This window comes from Pongo pygmaeus, chromosome 11 (assembly GCF_028885625.2).
Source record: "Pongo pygmaeus isolate AG05252 chromosome 11, NHGRI_mPonPyg2-v2.0_pri, whole genome shotgun sequence".
NCBI classification, from domain to species: Eukaryota; Metazoa; Chordata; class Mammalia; order Primates; family Hominidae; genus Pongo; species Pongo pygmaeus.
Window position 1 is genome coordinate 105,068,034 of NC_072384.2, and position 17,041 is coordinate 105,085,074.

The following is a 17,041-nucleotide window of genomic DNA, read 5'->3' on the forward strand; positions in this document are numbered from 1 at the left end:
AACGTGGTACTCCAAGGTCTGCTTCTGAAGAAAAAGTTTCTCTTATTTCTTTAAAATATTCATGGTGTTGGCCTGGTGCTGTGACTCACGCCTGTAATCCCAGCACTTTGGGAGGCCAAGGCAGGCAGATCGCGTTGAGCTCAGCAGTTCGAGACCAGCCTGGGCAACACGACAAAACCACATCTATACTAAAAAATACAGACATTAGCTGGGCATTGGCAACTCATGCCTGTAGTCCCAGCTACTTGGGAAGGTAGGGCAGGAGAATCGTTTGAGCCCCGGAGGTGGAGGTTGCGGTGAGCCCAGATTGCATCACTGCACTTCAGCCTGGGTGACAAGAGTGAAACGCTGTTTCAAAAATACACACATACATACATACATACATAAAAGGAAATATTAATGGTGTCATCTCATTTCCTAGTAAAGGGGGGTGGGGCTATATTTAGTAATTTGTTTTTCTAAAGGCAGATAAATACTATCCTCATTTCAAGTGCTCTGTAGCTGGATGGCTTTGTTTGACTTTCTTTAAAAATATTTTTAAAGTGTGAGCAAACATAATCTTATATAATATCTTCATCAGATTAAAATGGTGTAATTTAGATAACTCTTGCAAAGGCTTTACATTTTTTAAAAAATGTAAACCATCCTTACTGTAATATTTCACCATAGATGAACACTCAGTACATTGACACAACTTATACTGTTTTTTTGAAGGTTGAATTTTACATAAAAACAAGGTTATATTCTATGCCTGTGGAAAAGTTAATATTCATTTCTTTCGTATCATCCTGTGAGCTTTATTAAAACTGCTACCACCTGTCAGCAAGAGGTAGAAGAGCATCATAATGAAAGGAATTGATGCTGAAATATCTTTCTGAAGAAAAACAGAAGCAGCGTCTTTTTTTGACTTGTGATATTTGGGGCCTCAGCTAATCAACGTTGCAAAAGTTTGAGATGATTGGAAATCTTAATGGAGGAAAATGGAGCCATATCCAGGCTTGACGGGATCTGAAGCATATAAAATTTGGGAGGTTTTCTTTAAAGAAAAAAACACACACACAAAAAAAAATGCTTTCCTTTAGAAATTTATGAAACTTCTAATGGAAAGTGTTGGATTCTCTCCTGGGGCCCTCTGGGCAGGAGAAGCCCTTAAGCTTAAACTTCTTTAACTTCAAGGTACACACTGCCTTTTGGGCAAAGCGGAGAAATATTAGTTCTGCCTATGGGCATGAGGTGGTCTCCAAACTTCCCTCCAGATCTGGCCCAATTTTTCAAACCTTCAATCCCAACTGAAAATAAGTTTTACTTCTGCTGTAGAATTTCCACCTTGTCTTCTTCAGTCCTGGTTTCTAATACATCTGTCTTATAACTTGAAATCGCTGAATAAAACTTGCTGAGTAGGTATTTTTTAATTGGTAGATTATGAGTTGACCAAAATTCAGCACTTGGCCAAAATTGCTGAAAATCGAGAGAAACTGTCATGGATGTAGTTGACAATTCATTGGCTTTTTTCATGTTTTAAGGTAGTATTAAGATAACACACCAGCAAGCAAAGTATCTCAATCACATTATCCCTAAAGAAATGTAATCACTGACTTAAAATTTAATATTTCATATTATAGAGGCTCAATAGGAGAACTGTGTGTTTGAACAATATTTCCATAATACATCTTGTTCATAAGATCTGTGATGTCAAGGGCTATGTATTCATCCTGCTGATCCCAATGTCTAATATGTCTTACTAGATACTTGCTTCACAAGAAAGAGAAGTGCTGTGTTTAAAAATGTAGGCTTTGGAACTTAAAATATCTGATAAGCATAATCATTACACACCAGGGTTACTTCCTTATATCATCCTAAAACATTTAGGAAATGTGCTCATTTTATATATTGAGAAAGTAAGATTATCTTTAAAAGTGTGGATTTTGGAGCTAGGCCCAGTGCCTTTGTCTGTATTGCTTACTTTGTGCTGTGGGGCAATCTTTATGTCTTTATGATTCCATTTTCTCATGTATAAATTGAGGCATCTTAAGGTTATGATGATGATTAAATGGTATAATAAATGTGGGATACTTGTTTAAGTGCCACATAAGTAAGCCCTCTGAAGTGTTTACCTATTGCTGCAGCTGTTTAGCCATTGATTCAGCATCATACAAGCACACATCTAATGAATTCCTACTTTTAGTGAATGAATAAAAATGGTATCTTTATAAATTCGAATGTTGTCCCTTGTCAGAAAATTAGAACTGTGAAACCCAACTTATTTTCATTTTTGCCTTAGAGATCAATAAGCTTAGAACGAAATTCATTATTCCGATGGTGTAATTTGTTCAATTCAATTCTAGGAACAACTACTACTTTATTTTCTTCAGTGGATCCCTATTCTGTTTGATCCTTTAATTTCTGATTTTATGTCATCTCAATCCATAAATCACTGCCAAGCCTTTTGAAAGGGGTATAATTTATATTAAATGGCCTATCTCCCATTCCTCATTAACATCTTGACCATGTGCGATTGCATGCCGTTCTCATCTGTGAGGTTTTAGTTGTAGCATGGGTTCTTTTTAGGCTTAATTGGAAAAGCCGTCAATCCTGTAAACCACCTACCACATCCCACAGTGTACTATACAGGTTAATTTTCCATGACTGTTACATTTTGTGACACTGGTTTGAAGAGCAAAATCCAAATTATCTGCTTACTAAATGTATAAATTCAGAAAATGACATCTTTTCAAAATTCTTTTAAATTTTGGGGTAAGTTTAGGTAACCCCAAAAGTCCTATTCGATATTTTAGAGCCAAAATCTAGACAGAAGGTGTAATGTAAAACACAGTTTTGTCAAAACACTCAGACCGTTGGCTTATTTACTTGCTTGTAGTTTATATTAAAAAGTAAATTATCATTGAATGAGATTTTAGGTCTTTCTGAAAATGAGAAATTTCCATTGAAAGATATGGCTAGTCATGTTTTTGTTGCCTAAGATTTTATAGCTGGAAATAACTGCATTTTAAAAATCTCCGCAGTTTTTCATCCACATTACAGCTAGGTGCTCCTAAATATGTTGAAAGATTTCTATTAATATATGGTATTAAATGATTCATAATTTGAAAACTCTTAAAGTTCTTTGATCTTATAGCTAAAAATACTGCAGGTATTATAGTCACTAGAAGAAATTTCCTGTTCTATACTGGGTTGTCTATTATCTGCAGCTTACTTAGAATTTTTAAAGGACAGTATAAATAAACATAAACCCCCAAATCTGGTACTGATAACTTGACTAGAAGACCCATGGCCTAGTTCCAGCTGTGTAATCAGTAGCTATGTGATTTTGAGCAAATAAGTTAACATGCCTTAATTTTCTTATCAATAAAATGAGGAAAGTTGGGCTAAACTGATTCCTAAGACCCCATTCAGCTGTAGAAGCCTTTGAGTCTATTGTCACAAAGCAGCACACAATGAAATACTTTATTCAAAATGAAATGGTGAGCCAGGCGTGGTGGGCCACAGCTGTAATCCTAGCACTTTGGGAGGCTGAAGAAGGAGGATTGCTTGAGCTCAGGAGTTTGAGACCAGCTGGGCAACGTAGTAAGACCTCATCTCTACCAAAAAATTAAAATAAAATAATATAAAATAAATAAAATAAAATAATTGGTGCAGTGTTATTAAGCATTGGCCCCTGGAATATATCCATTGGTCAGGAAAGAAGGTCACAGTTCTGTATAGTCTGCATAGTTGCAGCCAGGCTGGCTGATGCAAGTATCTGTAAAGTTACTGTGGCTTTCTGTTTGCCTGCTGGGATTCTAGCAGTCAGGATAGCCTCTGGAAAACAATGCCACTACGAGCCAGTTTCAGTTCCATTGAAGCAAAAAATGATTTGAGAACCTCAATATGGGATCCATGGACTTCTGTATTCTACCAGGGCTCAGCAAATACTTCACAGGTGATTTGGTTGGTAGGGATGAAAAGAACATTGAGACAGCTTTGTTCACATACATTCTTCAATTTGAAATGTTAGTTATTATGACAGGCACTATAGCATGTGTAATTATGAATAATTATAAGAAGCAATAAAGCTCATAATGTTAAAGAGAGGGAACTTGAAAGGCAGTCTTCCTGGGTTTAAATCTGAGCACTGTCTCTCAATAGCTTTGAGATTTCAAGCAAGTCATTTAACCTCTTTGTGCCTCAGTTCCTTCATGTATAAAGTAAGTATAATAATAGAACCTGTCTTATAAAGTTATTGTGGAAATCAATGCATTATTAAATGTAAAACATTTAGAATGTCTGGCACATAGTAAATTCTTCATAGGTGTTACCTATTGTTATTACATTATTTTCACAGAAAATATTTAATGTTTGCAGTATCAGGAATAGATTTGGGTACAAATAACTGAAAATCCTAAGATAATAATGACTCAGGCACAACAAGATGGCTGCTAAAGCGCTTCCCTTTTAAGCACAAGTTTTAGAAGTCACATTTGACCATCTGGTTTACCTCTTCTTGACCAGAACTTAATTATGAGGCCAAATAAGCTTCAAAGGAAGATGTAAAATGTGCAATTTAATCTATGGGGATATGCGATTAGTTCAAAATATAATGGCTTTATTATTGAGGATTAAAGAGAGAATATTGGGAAACAGCATCTTTCCACAAATATAATTGCATTTTGAAAACCGGGTTCCTCAGTTTTCTCAGTTAAGGGACAGCTTCTTTGCCAAACTGTTTATATTATTTGCATATCTAAATATTTAATTTCAGTTATTAGTGTTGTGTTATTTAATTGCCTTGCACACAAAAAATGGACTGATTTCTCAAAAATGATTACATGGCAAAAATAGAATTAAAATATTAACATCAGAACTCCAGTTCAGGCACTAAACTTAAATTGACATAAGTTGATAGAAAGGACTCTGCTAGTGCCATAATTTAGGGGAAGCTTCTGACTACGGAAATGTGTGAATAGGAAGTATGGCAGTGAACACTAGTGTTCAGATTTGATTGGACTGACGATCTACTGACCCCCTAGTCACCTCTTAGGAAACTGTCAAAATAAGCTACCCAAATATGAAATTGATGATTCTTTTTTCCCGAAAGGCAGAAGTTAAAACCCTGCAGACATCATTTAGAATTTCAATCCTTTGTGTGACACAAGTCACATTATTACTGAGAAGCTTGTCAAACAACCCAAACTCTTACGATAAATGGGTATAGAGGGGAAGCAGATTAATTATTGGCAAAACCTCTTTGTTAAATGACATTTTTTGTTCAATAACACATCACACATTAGTAGCCATCAATGTGTAAGTACAGTCAGTATTTTATGTACTAATATTTTTCTCCCAGTAAAGCAAAAGAACTGAGGTACAGAGACTGCATCACAGTTCAGAATATATTAATTACATGCATTCATTCATTTATTCGTTCATTCAGCATACATTTTTTCAGGGCCAAGAGTTATTCCAGGCAATGGAAATATGGCAGTTAACAAAAGAAATAAGCTCTTACCATCATAGAACATATAATTCTAATGAGAGAGAAATGCTTGATGACTTTTACCAGTATTTATCTCTTATGACCCTGTGTTACAGGAAAAGGAAGTGATTGCTGTGAGCATTCTTGTGTAGGCTGAGCAAGGTGAATTAGGGTTTTTAGAGAGAGAGTGAAACAGTTTTTGGTTGGGGCAAGAGTAGCATTGCTATGTATATAAGAGTTTACCTGGATACTTGTCTATCTTCTGCTTTACTTCCAAGAGCGTTTCCTAATCAATAGTAAACGTCCTGGTGGTGATTAAGAGATGAAGGAAGTAGTCAAAATTGTGACTAGGATGGAATTGCAGTCATTGAGTTTCTATCTTAGTGTTCTGGGCAAAGAAATACAATACAGCTTTCTCCCTACTCCTTCCCAATGGCAAGGGGATCACACAAGATTACCTGAAACATGGAATAAAAACATCTCTTTATGGACAGTAGATTGACTCTTTTTTGTATTAAGTGGCATGCTCAGTTGGTGTTTCTTTATGATATTTAGTGTCTTGAGTAGTGTGGCCCTATCTTTGTATGGCTGCAATATTACTGTATTTAACGTTAAGGATAAATTATTGGAGATTTTGAAGAAGACTGAATAGTGATACAAATGGTTGTTACCAAGAGTTATATTTTTTCTCCATTACTTGATTTTCTTTATTTGGATAAATAAATTGAATGGCTTACGTACAAATCAGTGCAAATGCTGCAGCAGAATATAAAAGTGCATTTCTTTACATTGAAGGAAATGGTTAGCTTTGCTTTAAATGTGACGAGTTTTTCAACTGAAAGTAGACATGAGGGAGAAATCTCTCCATAATTCCCAGGTCTACATTTGCTCCAAATATTCCCAACTCTCTGAGAGAGGCACGCCAGACTTGCTGTCACTCCTAATGTTTTATAATGGTAAAGAAGGGCTTTCTAATTTAGATGAAATAGAGTAAGAAAATAAACTGAATGGATGTGGAATCCGATTTTTTAAAAATTTTAGATTTAGGGGGTACCTGTGCAGGTTTGCTGCATAAACTGCATGACTCTGAGGTTTGGGCTTCTAATGATCCCATCACACAAGTAGTGAATAGTGTACTCAATAGGTAGTTTTTCAACCCTTTTCCTCCTTTCTTCCCTCCCCTCCTTTGGAATCTTGTGTTTATTGTTCCATCTTTGTGTCCGTGTATATCCAATGTTTAGCTCCTACTGTTAAGTGAGAACATGCGGTATTTGGTTTTCTGTTTCTGCATTAATTTGCTTAGGTTAATGGCCTTCAGCTGCATCCATGTTGCTGCGAAGGACATCATCTCATTCTTTTTATGGCTGTGCAGTTTTATGGCATGGTGTATGTGTACCACATTTTCTTTATCCAGTCCACCGTTTATGGGCACCTGGGTTGGTTCTATGTCTTTGCTATTGTGACTAGTGCTGCTATAAACATATGAATGCAAGTGTCTTGTTGGCAGAATGATTTATTTTCCTTTGGGTATATACCCAGTAATAGGGTTTCTGGGTTGAATAGTTGTTCTATTTTTAGTTCCTTGAGGAATCTCCAAACTTGTTTCCACAGGGACTAACCTCATTTGCTTTTCCACCAACAGTGTGTAAGTGTTCTCTTTTCTCCACAACCTTGCCAACATCTATTATTTTTGACCTTTTTATAGTAGCCATTCTGACTAGCATGAGATGGTATCTCATTGTAGTTTTGATGTGCATTTCTGTGATTAGTGATGTTGAGCATTTTTTTTCATATGTTTGTTGGCTGCTTGTAGGTCTTCTTTTGTGAAGCATCTTTGTCCTCTGCCTACTTTTTAATGGGGTTATTTTGGAATCTGATCTTAGGCTCATGTCAGATAAAGATACCTTTGTGAAAGACTGCAAACAGCAAATCTCTTACTGATATGAAACTAGCAATTTTAAAACTTTTAATTTTTATTTAAAATTCAGATGAATTTTTTTAAACAAAAGATTGGTGACTGTATGCTGAGTGGTTTTGAAGTAGTCCACAAATCCCTTAAGTTTGAGAAATACTACTCTTGGCAGAAGAACAGAAATAAGATACATAAAAGACAATATGAGGAAACAAGAAAAGTCAGAGTTGGGCATATAAAACTTCAGGGAATAGTGGTGGGCCCAGATGTTGTTTAAGGACTAAATGTAAAGGTTACAAGTATTAAATGTTCTGGTTATCTGTGAGGTAACAAACCACTTCAAAACCTAATGGCTTAAGATGACAACCATTTATCTCACAAATCTTTGTGTTGGCTGTGTGCTGCGTTGTTCAGTTGGGGCCACACCATATGCATTCAGCCTAGCTTAGCAGAGGCCTCTTGGTTTTCCTCCATGTGGCAGTGTTTCATCCTCCAGGGCCTCTCCAAGTGCCATCTCTCTAGTTGGACTTACTTTTAAAGCATGGCAGCTGAGCCCCAAGATGGGTGTTCCAAGAAGGAAACCCCAAAGCATCAGTGCTTGCTTAAGGTCACTTGGCTAAAACAAGTCGTGTGCCCAAGCCCACAGTCAGTATGAGAAGCACAAAGGCATGAATCCCTAAGGCGTGTTTCACTGGGATCTACCAGTGAAACAGTCTACCACAAGTGTGGAAAGAAAGAAGCCTGTCATTGCAATGTTTATATTTCTTATCAAACCTGAAGGACATTCTATCTTGGAAATGGGACAAGTTCACACTGTGATGGTTTGAATGTCTGTGAATGTGATAATCAGAATATTTTAAAGCAGTAGCTCTCAACTTTGGCTGCACAGAAGAATCTCTTAGGGGAACACTGAAAACTGCAGGTGCTTTAGATTGCAAAGGCCAATTAAATAACATTTCTCCAGGTATGAGTATATTTTAAGGCTCTTTGGCAGATTTCTAAAGTGCCATCAAAGTTGAGACAGCACTGTTGTTTCTGAGATTGACTTGAAGGAGGACAGCCATATATTTTCTTCGTACCGCTGTTGGAATGCTTGCTTAGATGTGCAGTGAATAAAGGATCAAGCATGGCATTCTTTATGATTCTTGTTGGGCTCCCTGGTTATGATTTCTTCCAGTGAGATACCATCTCAATCATATTTCTCCCTTTAGAACCCTAAAATAGTTAAGTGTTTTCTCAAGTGGCCTTACAATATTTCTTATGGATATATCTGATTTGAGTTCCTCAGTTTTCCTTCTCTGATGTTCCTGTTTCTTATTCATATCTCATATAGATAGATTTGTCACCCTTCTGTGTCTGTGTCACTTCAAATTATTTGATCCTTACTGTCCTTCCACATCTCAGTCAGAGCAGATGCCTTTCTAATATCTAAGCTATCAGGCACTTTTTCCTGATTGTCCTTCTTCTTGTAGTGTTCTCATAATAATTCTTCATGACTGCAATTACTCAAATGAGTTCTATAATTCAACACCTTTTTGGTTCCTCTTAACACATAAAATTAAAATTTAAATGCATAAACTTTCCTATCTCATTGGCCACACCTTTAAGTTTTTTGTAATGTTAATTTATTTCAAAATGTAGTATGTATACCTGGTAAAGTAAAACTTTTCAAATAAGTATAAATTAAAAAGGAAATCTCTTTCCATGGCCCACCCACAGTTTCATTCCATAGAGGAAACTATTAGTGCTTATTTGTGTATTCTTCCAGAAATGTTTTTATATACCATAATATACATATTTAAAAATATAGCAGTGGTTTTAAGTATAATGTAATGTTTTGAACCTTTAAAATTATTTGATATATCTTGGAGACTTTGTCATATCAGTGGTTTTTAAAAATTTCATTATAGTTCACTATATGGCCATACCATAATTTATTTAAATGTTCCTCAGTTGTTAACATTTGCATGTTTTTAAGTGTTATTTCCAACATATATCTTTCTGTAAATGTATAAATTACTAGTGGGGAATTGCTGGGTCAAATAGTTTGTGTCCTTGGATTTTGATACCTATTGCCCAAGTGCCTTCCAAAGAGATGCCACTAATTTTATATTCCCACAACTGTTTATGTGATTATACCTGTTTTCTTATATCCTCATCTGCATCTGCACAGGATTTAAACTAAATTTTATTTTTTGCCTTAGTTTAGGCCTTTACTATCTCTTGTCTGGTCTAATGTAATCTGTTTTTTGTTTACCCTCTTATAGACATTAGCAGAGTCTGGAACATATAGAAGATTACCTATGAATGTTAGAATGATAGATTTTACTGAATTGTAGGACATAAAATTTCTGCTTTTGTTAATCAGTAACGAATATCCAATGAAATATAAATACTGCATGGTATTACTCTGAAAACAGAACCCATGCTGAGCATTAAAGTAGCCAAATAGTCTGTAACAGGTATTATATGTTTTTTAATTAGGTTAAGTTTTTATATTTTTGAGTTAAAAATCCCAGCAAAGTACTAGAAATAATGCTTGTATGATATTTTTCACCTTAGTGGGTTGTAACATACTCAAAGAGGAAGAATACATAAATATTCATTAGAAATAGTGATATGAAGAGTTGATAATACATGAAATTAATATTTATTTTTGAATCATGTTAAAAGCATTTTTGCTTGTATTGATTTTTGTGGGGATTTTCTCTTGTATACAAACAATGGAATAAATCATGAAAAAAGCTTAACATATGTAGTGTAATATTTCGTAAAGTCAGAAGAAATTATAGCTTATATAATGAAAAACTGACATTGAGCAGTATTTTATTATATTGTGATTAAAAAATCATGACTTTATGAATTACATTTCATATCTTGCTCCTGTAGTTTTTCTTTTAATATATTGAAACTGTTTTATTAATAAGGAAGTTTCAACTTTTGGGGAACCTTTTACTTTGAGGCAAATACAGTTTTCCTGGTTCATTATTAAACTTATCTCTCTTTTAAATATCTTGCCAATTTTTGAGAGTGGTGGAAGGTGTGGAAAGCTCTATGTTCTTTAGAGTTTGAAGAAATATTTATTGTGTTAGGTATATTAATAGAAAATTATTTACTTTTAGTAGGTGAAAGTACTGTGCTATAAAATGTCTCTCCTTTTCAAAATTTGCGTTATCCATCATTAATTCAAGTGAAGTTGTACTTTCAACATGGAATTGTGAAACTGAAGGTGTTCACTTTCTATTTAGAAGTTACCTCTCTTCAAGGATATTTCTTTTTACCTGTTGCAGAAGACCATCTTAATAGCTGCCACATTTGTTGACTATTTTCTATATGCCAGTATTTGCGCTAAACATTTTACAGATGTTCTTTTATTTAATCTTTACAATAGAACCTTTAAAGGGTTATTATTGCATTTATGGCTGACAAGAGTAAAACTCCAACAGATTAAGTAACTTGGCCAGTGATGACACAAACTTGTTAGGGGTGGAGCTGGGATGCAAACCTAACTCCAATGTCCACAGTCATTGTATGGCCAAGGATGACTTTCATGGGATTGAATTTTAGCCAACAGATCAAAATTCTAAAGAATTTATTTTAGTGTTTCATCATCTTCTCAAACCTTCAGCTTCATTAAGGTTCAGTAATTAAAAATGGGAATAACCACATTTTATGATCCTTGTTAGAATACAGATCACTAAAAGGCACACCATTCAGTTTCCTTGCTAAAAGAGTAGTCACCAAGATAGCCTCCTAAGTTGAGAGCAGAGGCAGATATTAATAATGTAAAGTTGCTCAATCAGTCCTTAAGCTGTGTGGCTTTTAAGGAATTGGATTCAAGAATGTGAATTCAGTTGTGTGGCCACTTCTGGGTTGGCTATATTTTCCCATTTATTAAATTCACCCATAGTTGTTTTTTTTTTAAATAAGGAGAGCTTGCATTTCTACCTAAAAATTACAAAAAAAAAAATAGATTTTTCATGGTTTCTTTGAAATGTAATTTCTTACCATGATATCTTCAATTATCACAGTTTAGATATATTACAATGTAAAAATCTTTGCTTAGAAAGCTTAAGTCTTTGAATGTTCATCCGGATTTTATGTTTAAGAGAAGAAATTTTCCTTTACTTTGGCTTTAATGAAAGACCATGTCAAACAATGATTTATCTGACATGTAAATAGTTATAAGCCTTGTTTTAATTTTATATTTTAAAACATAAATGTAGTCCATGGTATAGTTATAACATGCATTATATATGTTGCCCTAGTGTCATGATATTTTTATGAATCAGGCTTTCAATTTCAAAAATCAGCTTTTGCTTTTTTATGCTCCTGAGTTGGATACTGTCATTGTCTTTAATATCTAAGGAAAATGTCTCTTCTTGCCATTGAGCCCACAATTTTCTTTTTAAAAAAAATCAGATAATGCTTACTTATTGAATAATAAAGATTTTATTTTCTTTTCTTTCTTTTTCTATTTTTTTTTTTTTTTTTTTTTTGAGATGGAGTCTTGCTCTGTCACCCAAGCTGGAGTGCAGTGGCACAATCTCGGCTCACTGCAACCTCTGCCTCCCAGGTTCAAGTGATTCTCCTGCCTCAGCCTCCTGAGTAGGTGGGAGTACAGGCACGTGCCACCATGCCCAGCTAATTTTTTGTAGAGGTGGGGTTTCACCGTATTAGTCAGGATGGTCTCGATCTCCTGTCCTCATGATCTGTCCACCGATCCACCCGCCTTGGCCTTCCAAAGTAATAGGATTACAGGTGTGAGCCACCGCATCCAGCCCGAATAACAAAGATTTTCTAAAGCTAGATCAAATAAATTTCTAGCAGCTCAAGAGGCAGGATTTCAGTGAAGTTAGAAGTAAATTTAAATTTAAGCCTTGATTTATCTATAGACAGATATTTGCATTGAATTAGGAATTAGGTGTACGTTGATTTTTTAAAGGTGTCAATTAAACAGTATGGGAATTGGAGTTTTAATTTGTTTCTTTTGATGTCCCAGGTCAGGCAATGACTTTTTCCCATTTGTTATTGTTTTGAATCTTATATGTTTTTAGTGTGATAATTAGGGGGACTTAACTGCCAGCTGTTCATCTTTCTTTTTTTTTTTTTTTTTTGAGACGGAGTTTCACTCTTGTTGCCCAGGCTGGAGTGCAATGGCACGATCTCGGCTCACCACAACCTCTGCCTCCCAGGTTCAAGCGATTCTCCTGCCTCAGCCTCCCTAGTAGCTGGGATTATAGGCATGTGCCACCACACCCAGCTAATTTTGTATTTGTAGTAGAGACGGTGTTTCTCCATGTTGGTCAGGCTGGTCTCGAACTCCCAACCTCAGGTGATCCACCCGCCTCAGCCTCCCAAAGTGCTGGGATTACAGGTGTGAGCCACTGTGCCCGGCCTTGTTCGTCTTTCTTTACTTGACAGTTAGGTTCCCTGTATTGCCCTCTGCCTTATATTGTATAACCCCATAGCATAGCTATATGATTTCTTCCTAAATATGCATCTCAGGGCTCGACCTACCAGGGACAGCATGGATTGTAAACTGCTTTCCGATGTTGACAACACTGCTGTTGTTCTATCCACCTAAATCTGATTTAGCTAAAACAAAGGCAGTGTATCTGCTACCTCAAGTTATTATATATGTATTCAGTTTGCTTTGTGTTGGTTCTTTTAATTTGGTTTTACAGATTAAAGGTTTGACTCTACCTGATTATTTGGTGTAAATGCATTTTTCAGGTCTGATGCATAGGCAACTTTGCCTAAATAAATTAGCTTCCTGGCTGGATTAGCAAAAGACTCAAAATTCTTCAAAATATAGGAGTAATTTTTTTCTGAACAGGTACTAAAGTAGTTTCCATTAAACTGGGGAAAAATGAATATTAAAAAAAGGAAAATTGATTTAAAAAAGATTATAGTACTTTATGAACTTATTCCATAAAGGAGATAAACAGTGCATTTTTACTGCCAATAATAGAAGTTACTGACTGATGCATTTCTTAAAACATGTTTCATGTGCACATAATGCCAGACAGTGAGTCCTGAACAATATGTGGAGCACTATCAAGGATAATTCTCCTGTTTAAACATTTAATTTCTTGGGCCTGGTGTATATATGTGATAAATGCACTGTGCCATTTATTCACCTTCAGTGCATATGTATTTTTATTTTGGAAAGATAATGTGTATGATTGTTGATTAGACCAACTTTTCTTCCATGCTTATAGAATAGAGTGAAATTTTTAATCTAGGTAATACTTTTAAAAATTAATATGTGGTCTATTCTTATGATATTTACTTTTTTGAGACCAAGTTTCTTTTTTGTGGAATTGTAGCAATCTCTCATTGCCTGAGATATACGCTAAATTCTTTGTCCCATGACCAAGAAAATTAAGGAGTGTGGACACTAAGGGTGAGGCTGGAGCAATGAGTTTAATGAGTGAAAGGAGAAAGCTCTCCACCACAGAGAGAGGGCCGGAAAGAGGGTTGCTGTTTTACAGTTGAATATAGAGGCTTTTATGAGAAATCAGTGAAAGCTGGGCATCTCATTTGCATAAGGCATGAATTTCTGGTAACTCCACCCCATCCTTCTAGTGTGCATGCAAGCCCTTAGCTTGAGTTACTCCATAGTTACTCCATACTGCTTTGTTCCCTTTAAGGTACATGTGTCAGGGGATGGAATTTTCCATTGTGGGCATGTCTGGGCAAATCTCCTGTGTAGCCTTTCTTATCTATGTGGCAGTGGGCATGTCTTAAGTAAGTTCCCCTGTGCAAATTCCCTTATCTGTGCCTGCAGCTTGATTTCTAAGCTCGTTTTTTGTTTGAAAGAATTTTACCAAGGACCCACCCTAACTGCCTGCCTGACCAGTTCCTTCCTCCTCTCTTGGAGTGATTTCTTCACAGTTTTGATAGAAGTTTTACTAAGATTGAAAGAAAACAAACTTTGAATAAATAGAAGCACACACCATGTAACTGGGTGTTAGTACTGAATTTTATCATGATATTAGTCTGGGCAAGTTGGCTACCTGACCAGCAGGCTGAATCTGGCGTGTGTGTGTGTGTGTGTGTGTGTGTGTGTGTGTGTAGTTAATTTTTTAATTTACATTTGAAATAGGCTTGGACAGGACAGGCATTCTGCAGCTGCCAGCTACCTCCATATTCTCTTATATAAACCTCATCTTTGAAATTCATTCCTTCCCTCCTACCTCCTGTGCTGGCTCTTAGATTCATTTGAGTTTTTGACAGAGTTTTGTTTAAATAAATCTAGGAAGGACTGATGCATTTTTTTTTTGTAATTCTGATTAATATTCCAGTGAGACTTTAGAGAAGGGAAGGAACAAATTTACAGGTCATCTGGATCATTTAACTCTTAGAGAAAATAGTTAAATGGAGATTTACCAGTGTATTTTTTAAATAAGCAAAATGGGTTTTGGTTACCTGAGGGAAGAACCTACCTAGCAATATTTAGCTGGCTTGACTGCAGGATAAAACAGAGGTCAGTACATTTGTTTCACTGGGCAGATGGTGACTGCAGTGGTTCTCAAAGTGTGGTTGCCAGACTAGCATCAGTATCACCTGAGAAGTTGTTTGAAAAATATTTAGCCCCATCCAAGACCTGCTGAATCAGAAAGCCTGGGGGTGGAGGCCCACAGTCTGAGTTTTAACAAGTCTTGCAGGGTGTTCTTATGTTGTCTGAAATTGGAGACCCATTGTTCTGCTAAATCTTCTTGCTGCAAGAAGATCAGTGGAAGAGGTGGTATTCCCTGGATTGAAGAAATCTGAGTTCTGATCTTAACCTAGCCTCTTGTCAGCTGTGTGACCATGATTCTTCTAAATCCATGTTTCCTAATTGCAAAACAAGAAAACTATGTTATTTGACTTTCTTCCAAATGGTCTGAGGCATTAATAATTTCAAAAGTCTTTTATAGTAGTATTTCCTCAAAACAGCATATTTTGGTTTCTTTCATTCTTCTGTCCTATTGCTATGCAATAAAAAAAAATTCAGCCTGAAAGAAGTACCATTTAATTTTCTTTTGTTTAAGGGGCTGTGGGAAATGGAAGTAGAACATTTGTCAGGTGCCCTTAGGCTACAAACTAATAATGGAGGAAATGGCCCTGAATCTTCCTAGCACGTGTGGGCCTTGCCTTAGAAGATGCCTGACAAGGACAGTTGAAATATTTAGTGGTACTTGATGTGCTAGAGTATGAAACTAAGTGTAATTTCAGCAATTTCGAGCCCATTGAACTTGTCTAGCTAGTGCAGTTAGTATAGCCCACAAATGGTTATGAAGGAAGCAGTTAATAGTAATGGTTTCCTGTATTACTTGGCATGTTTTGAAAGCAAATTAATTTTAAAATTTTACTCTCAATGCTAGCTTATTTGTGATTGTCTTTCCTCCCAAACTTGATATTTGAATTTGTATTAGGTTTCCACTTTTAAGGCAATTCTATATTTTTGTTTTATATTATTGCCAGTGAAAGCTATCTTATAGTATTGTTAGAACAATGAAACAGAGGTGAAAGTTCTCCTGCTTTATCTGGTCAATACCCAACAACACCTAGAAACTTTCTTCCAAATCTCACTGATTGATTTTATGTTAAGTAGTACTTAATACTTATGTGTTTAAAATACATATCAGTACTTACCTGTTTTAAAAATATGTAATATTCTCATTATAAAAACAGTAACTACCCATTGTAGAAAATTCAAATATTATTGGGGTACATAATATAAAAAGTAAAAGTCCTTTGGAATCCACTTTCTCTACTTTTGCCCACCACCCATGGTAACTATTGTCATTAGCTTGAAGTTTGTCTGTCATAAGTTTCTTTATATTTTTTTCTAAATTGCACTGTTAAAAATATTAGTGTACTATACTCTTAATGTACTATTGCTATACCTTATTTCATATTACATTCAGTCAAAATTTTGATTTCCTTGACAAATCTAAGACAGAATAGCTAGCATATTGGTGAAATTTTGAGTTCATATTTATCCTCATAAAAATGAAATGCAGACATCAGTGCCATTACAAATAAAAACCAGAGGAACTAAAAAAAAATTTGAGGAAATAATCAGCAAACTAACTTTGTTATGCTTTGCAAAGTAATTTTTCTAAAGCTTATGAAGTTGAAATATGCCCTTTTGTAAACCAAAAAAAAAAAACAAAAAAAAACCAAAGCAAACATTAGAGATTATAATGAGGAATTGATTGAGGTAAAATATTATTCAGATTCAGTTTAGAAATTAATGGTAATATTTCTGTAGGAAGGTCTGGACTGGAGTATTCTGCTCTCTGCTGTTTCTTGTATTTTCAAAATAATGTGGCAATGTTCTTTGAGAGAGTGTACCAGGTTAAATTGCTAAAATGATCAGTCAACAAATATTTTTGTCAGATCTGCGATGCACGCATGCAATATTTTGAGAGGTTTGTGCAAGATTTTTATTTCCCTCCTCCTTTGTAGGAAAAGATCCACTACTCATACCTACTGACATCCCCTGGCACTTCTAGAACCAGCTTACACCCCATCCTCTGCTCACCCTTCTCCTACCTTCCACCTGTATTAACACCTGACAGGCACTTATTTCCCTATCAGGAGTCTCTGTAGTTGTTTTGCCATTGACCAAGATATGTTTAGAACATTTTTCATCTCTTGTG

The 17,041-nt window shown here is 35.5% G+C and overlaps 1 protein-coding gene across 2 annotated transcripts in view; it reads left to right on the top strand.

The window, feature by feature from the left end:
* Positions 1 to 17,041, top strand: part of PARD3B (par-3 family cell polarity regulator beta) — a 1,077,199-nt gene that overhangs the window by 205,165 nt on the left and 854,993 nt on the right. The window contains exon 1 of one of the 2 annotated variants that reach the window (XM_063647802.1): positions 3,812 to 3,940. The exons of the other annotated variant lie outside the window; for it this stretch is intronic. Coding sequence (XP_063503872.1) covers positions 3,830 to 3,940 — 111 coding nt within the window. The 5' untranslated portion in view covers positions 3,812 to 3,829. Of the gene's footprint in view, positions 1 to 3,811; positions 3,941 to 17,041 lie in introns of those variants that run through there. 2 annotated transcript variants of the gene reach the window in all.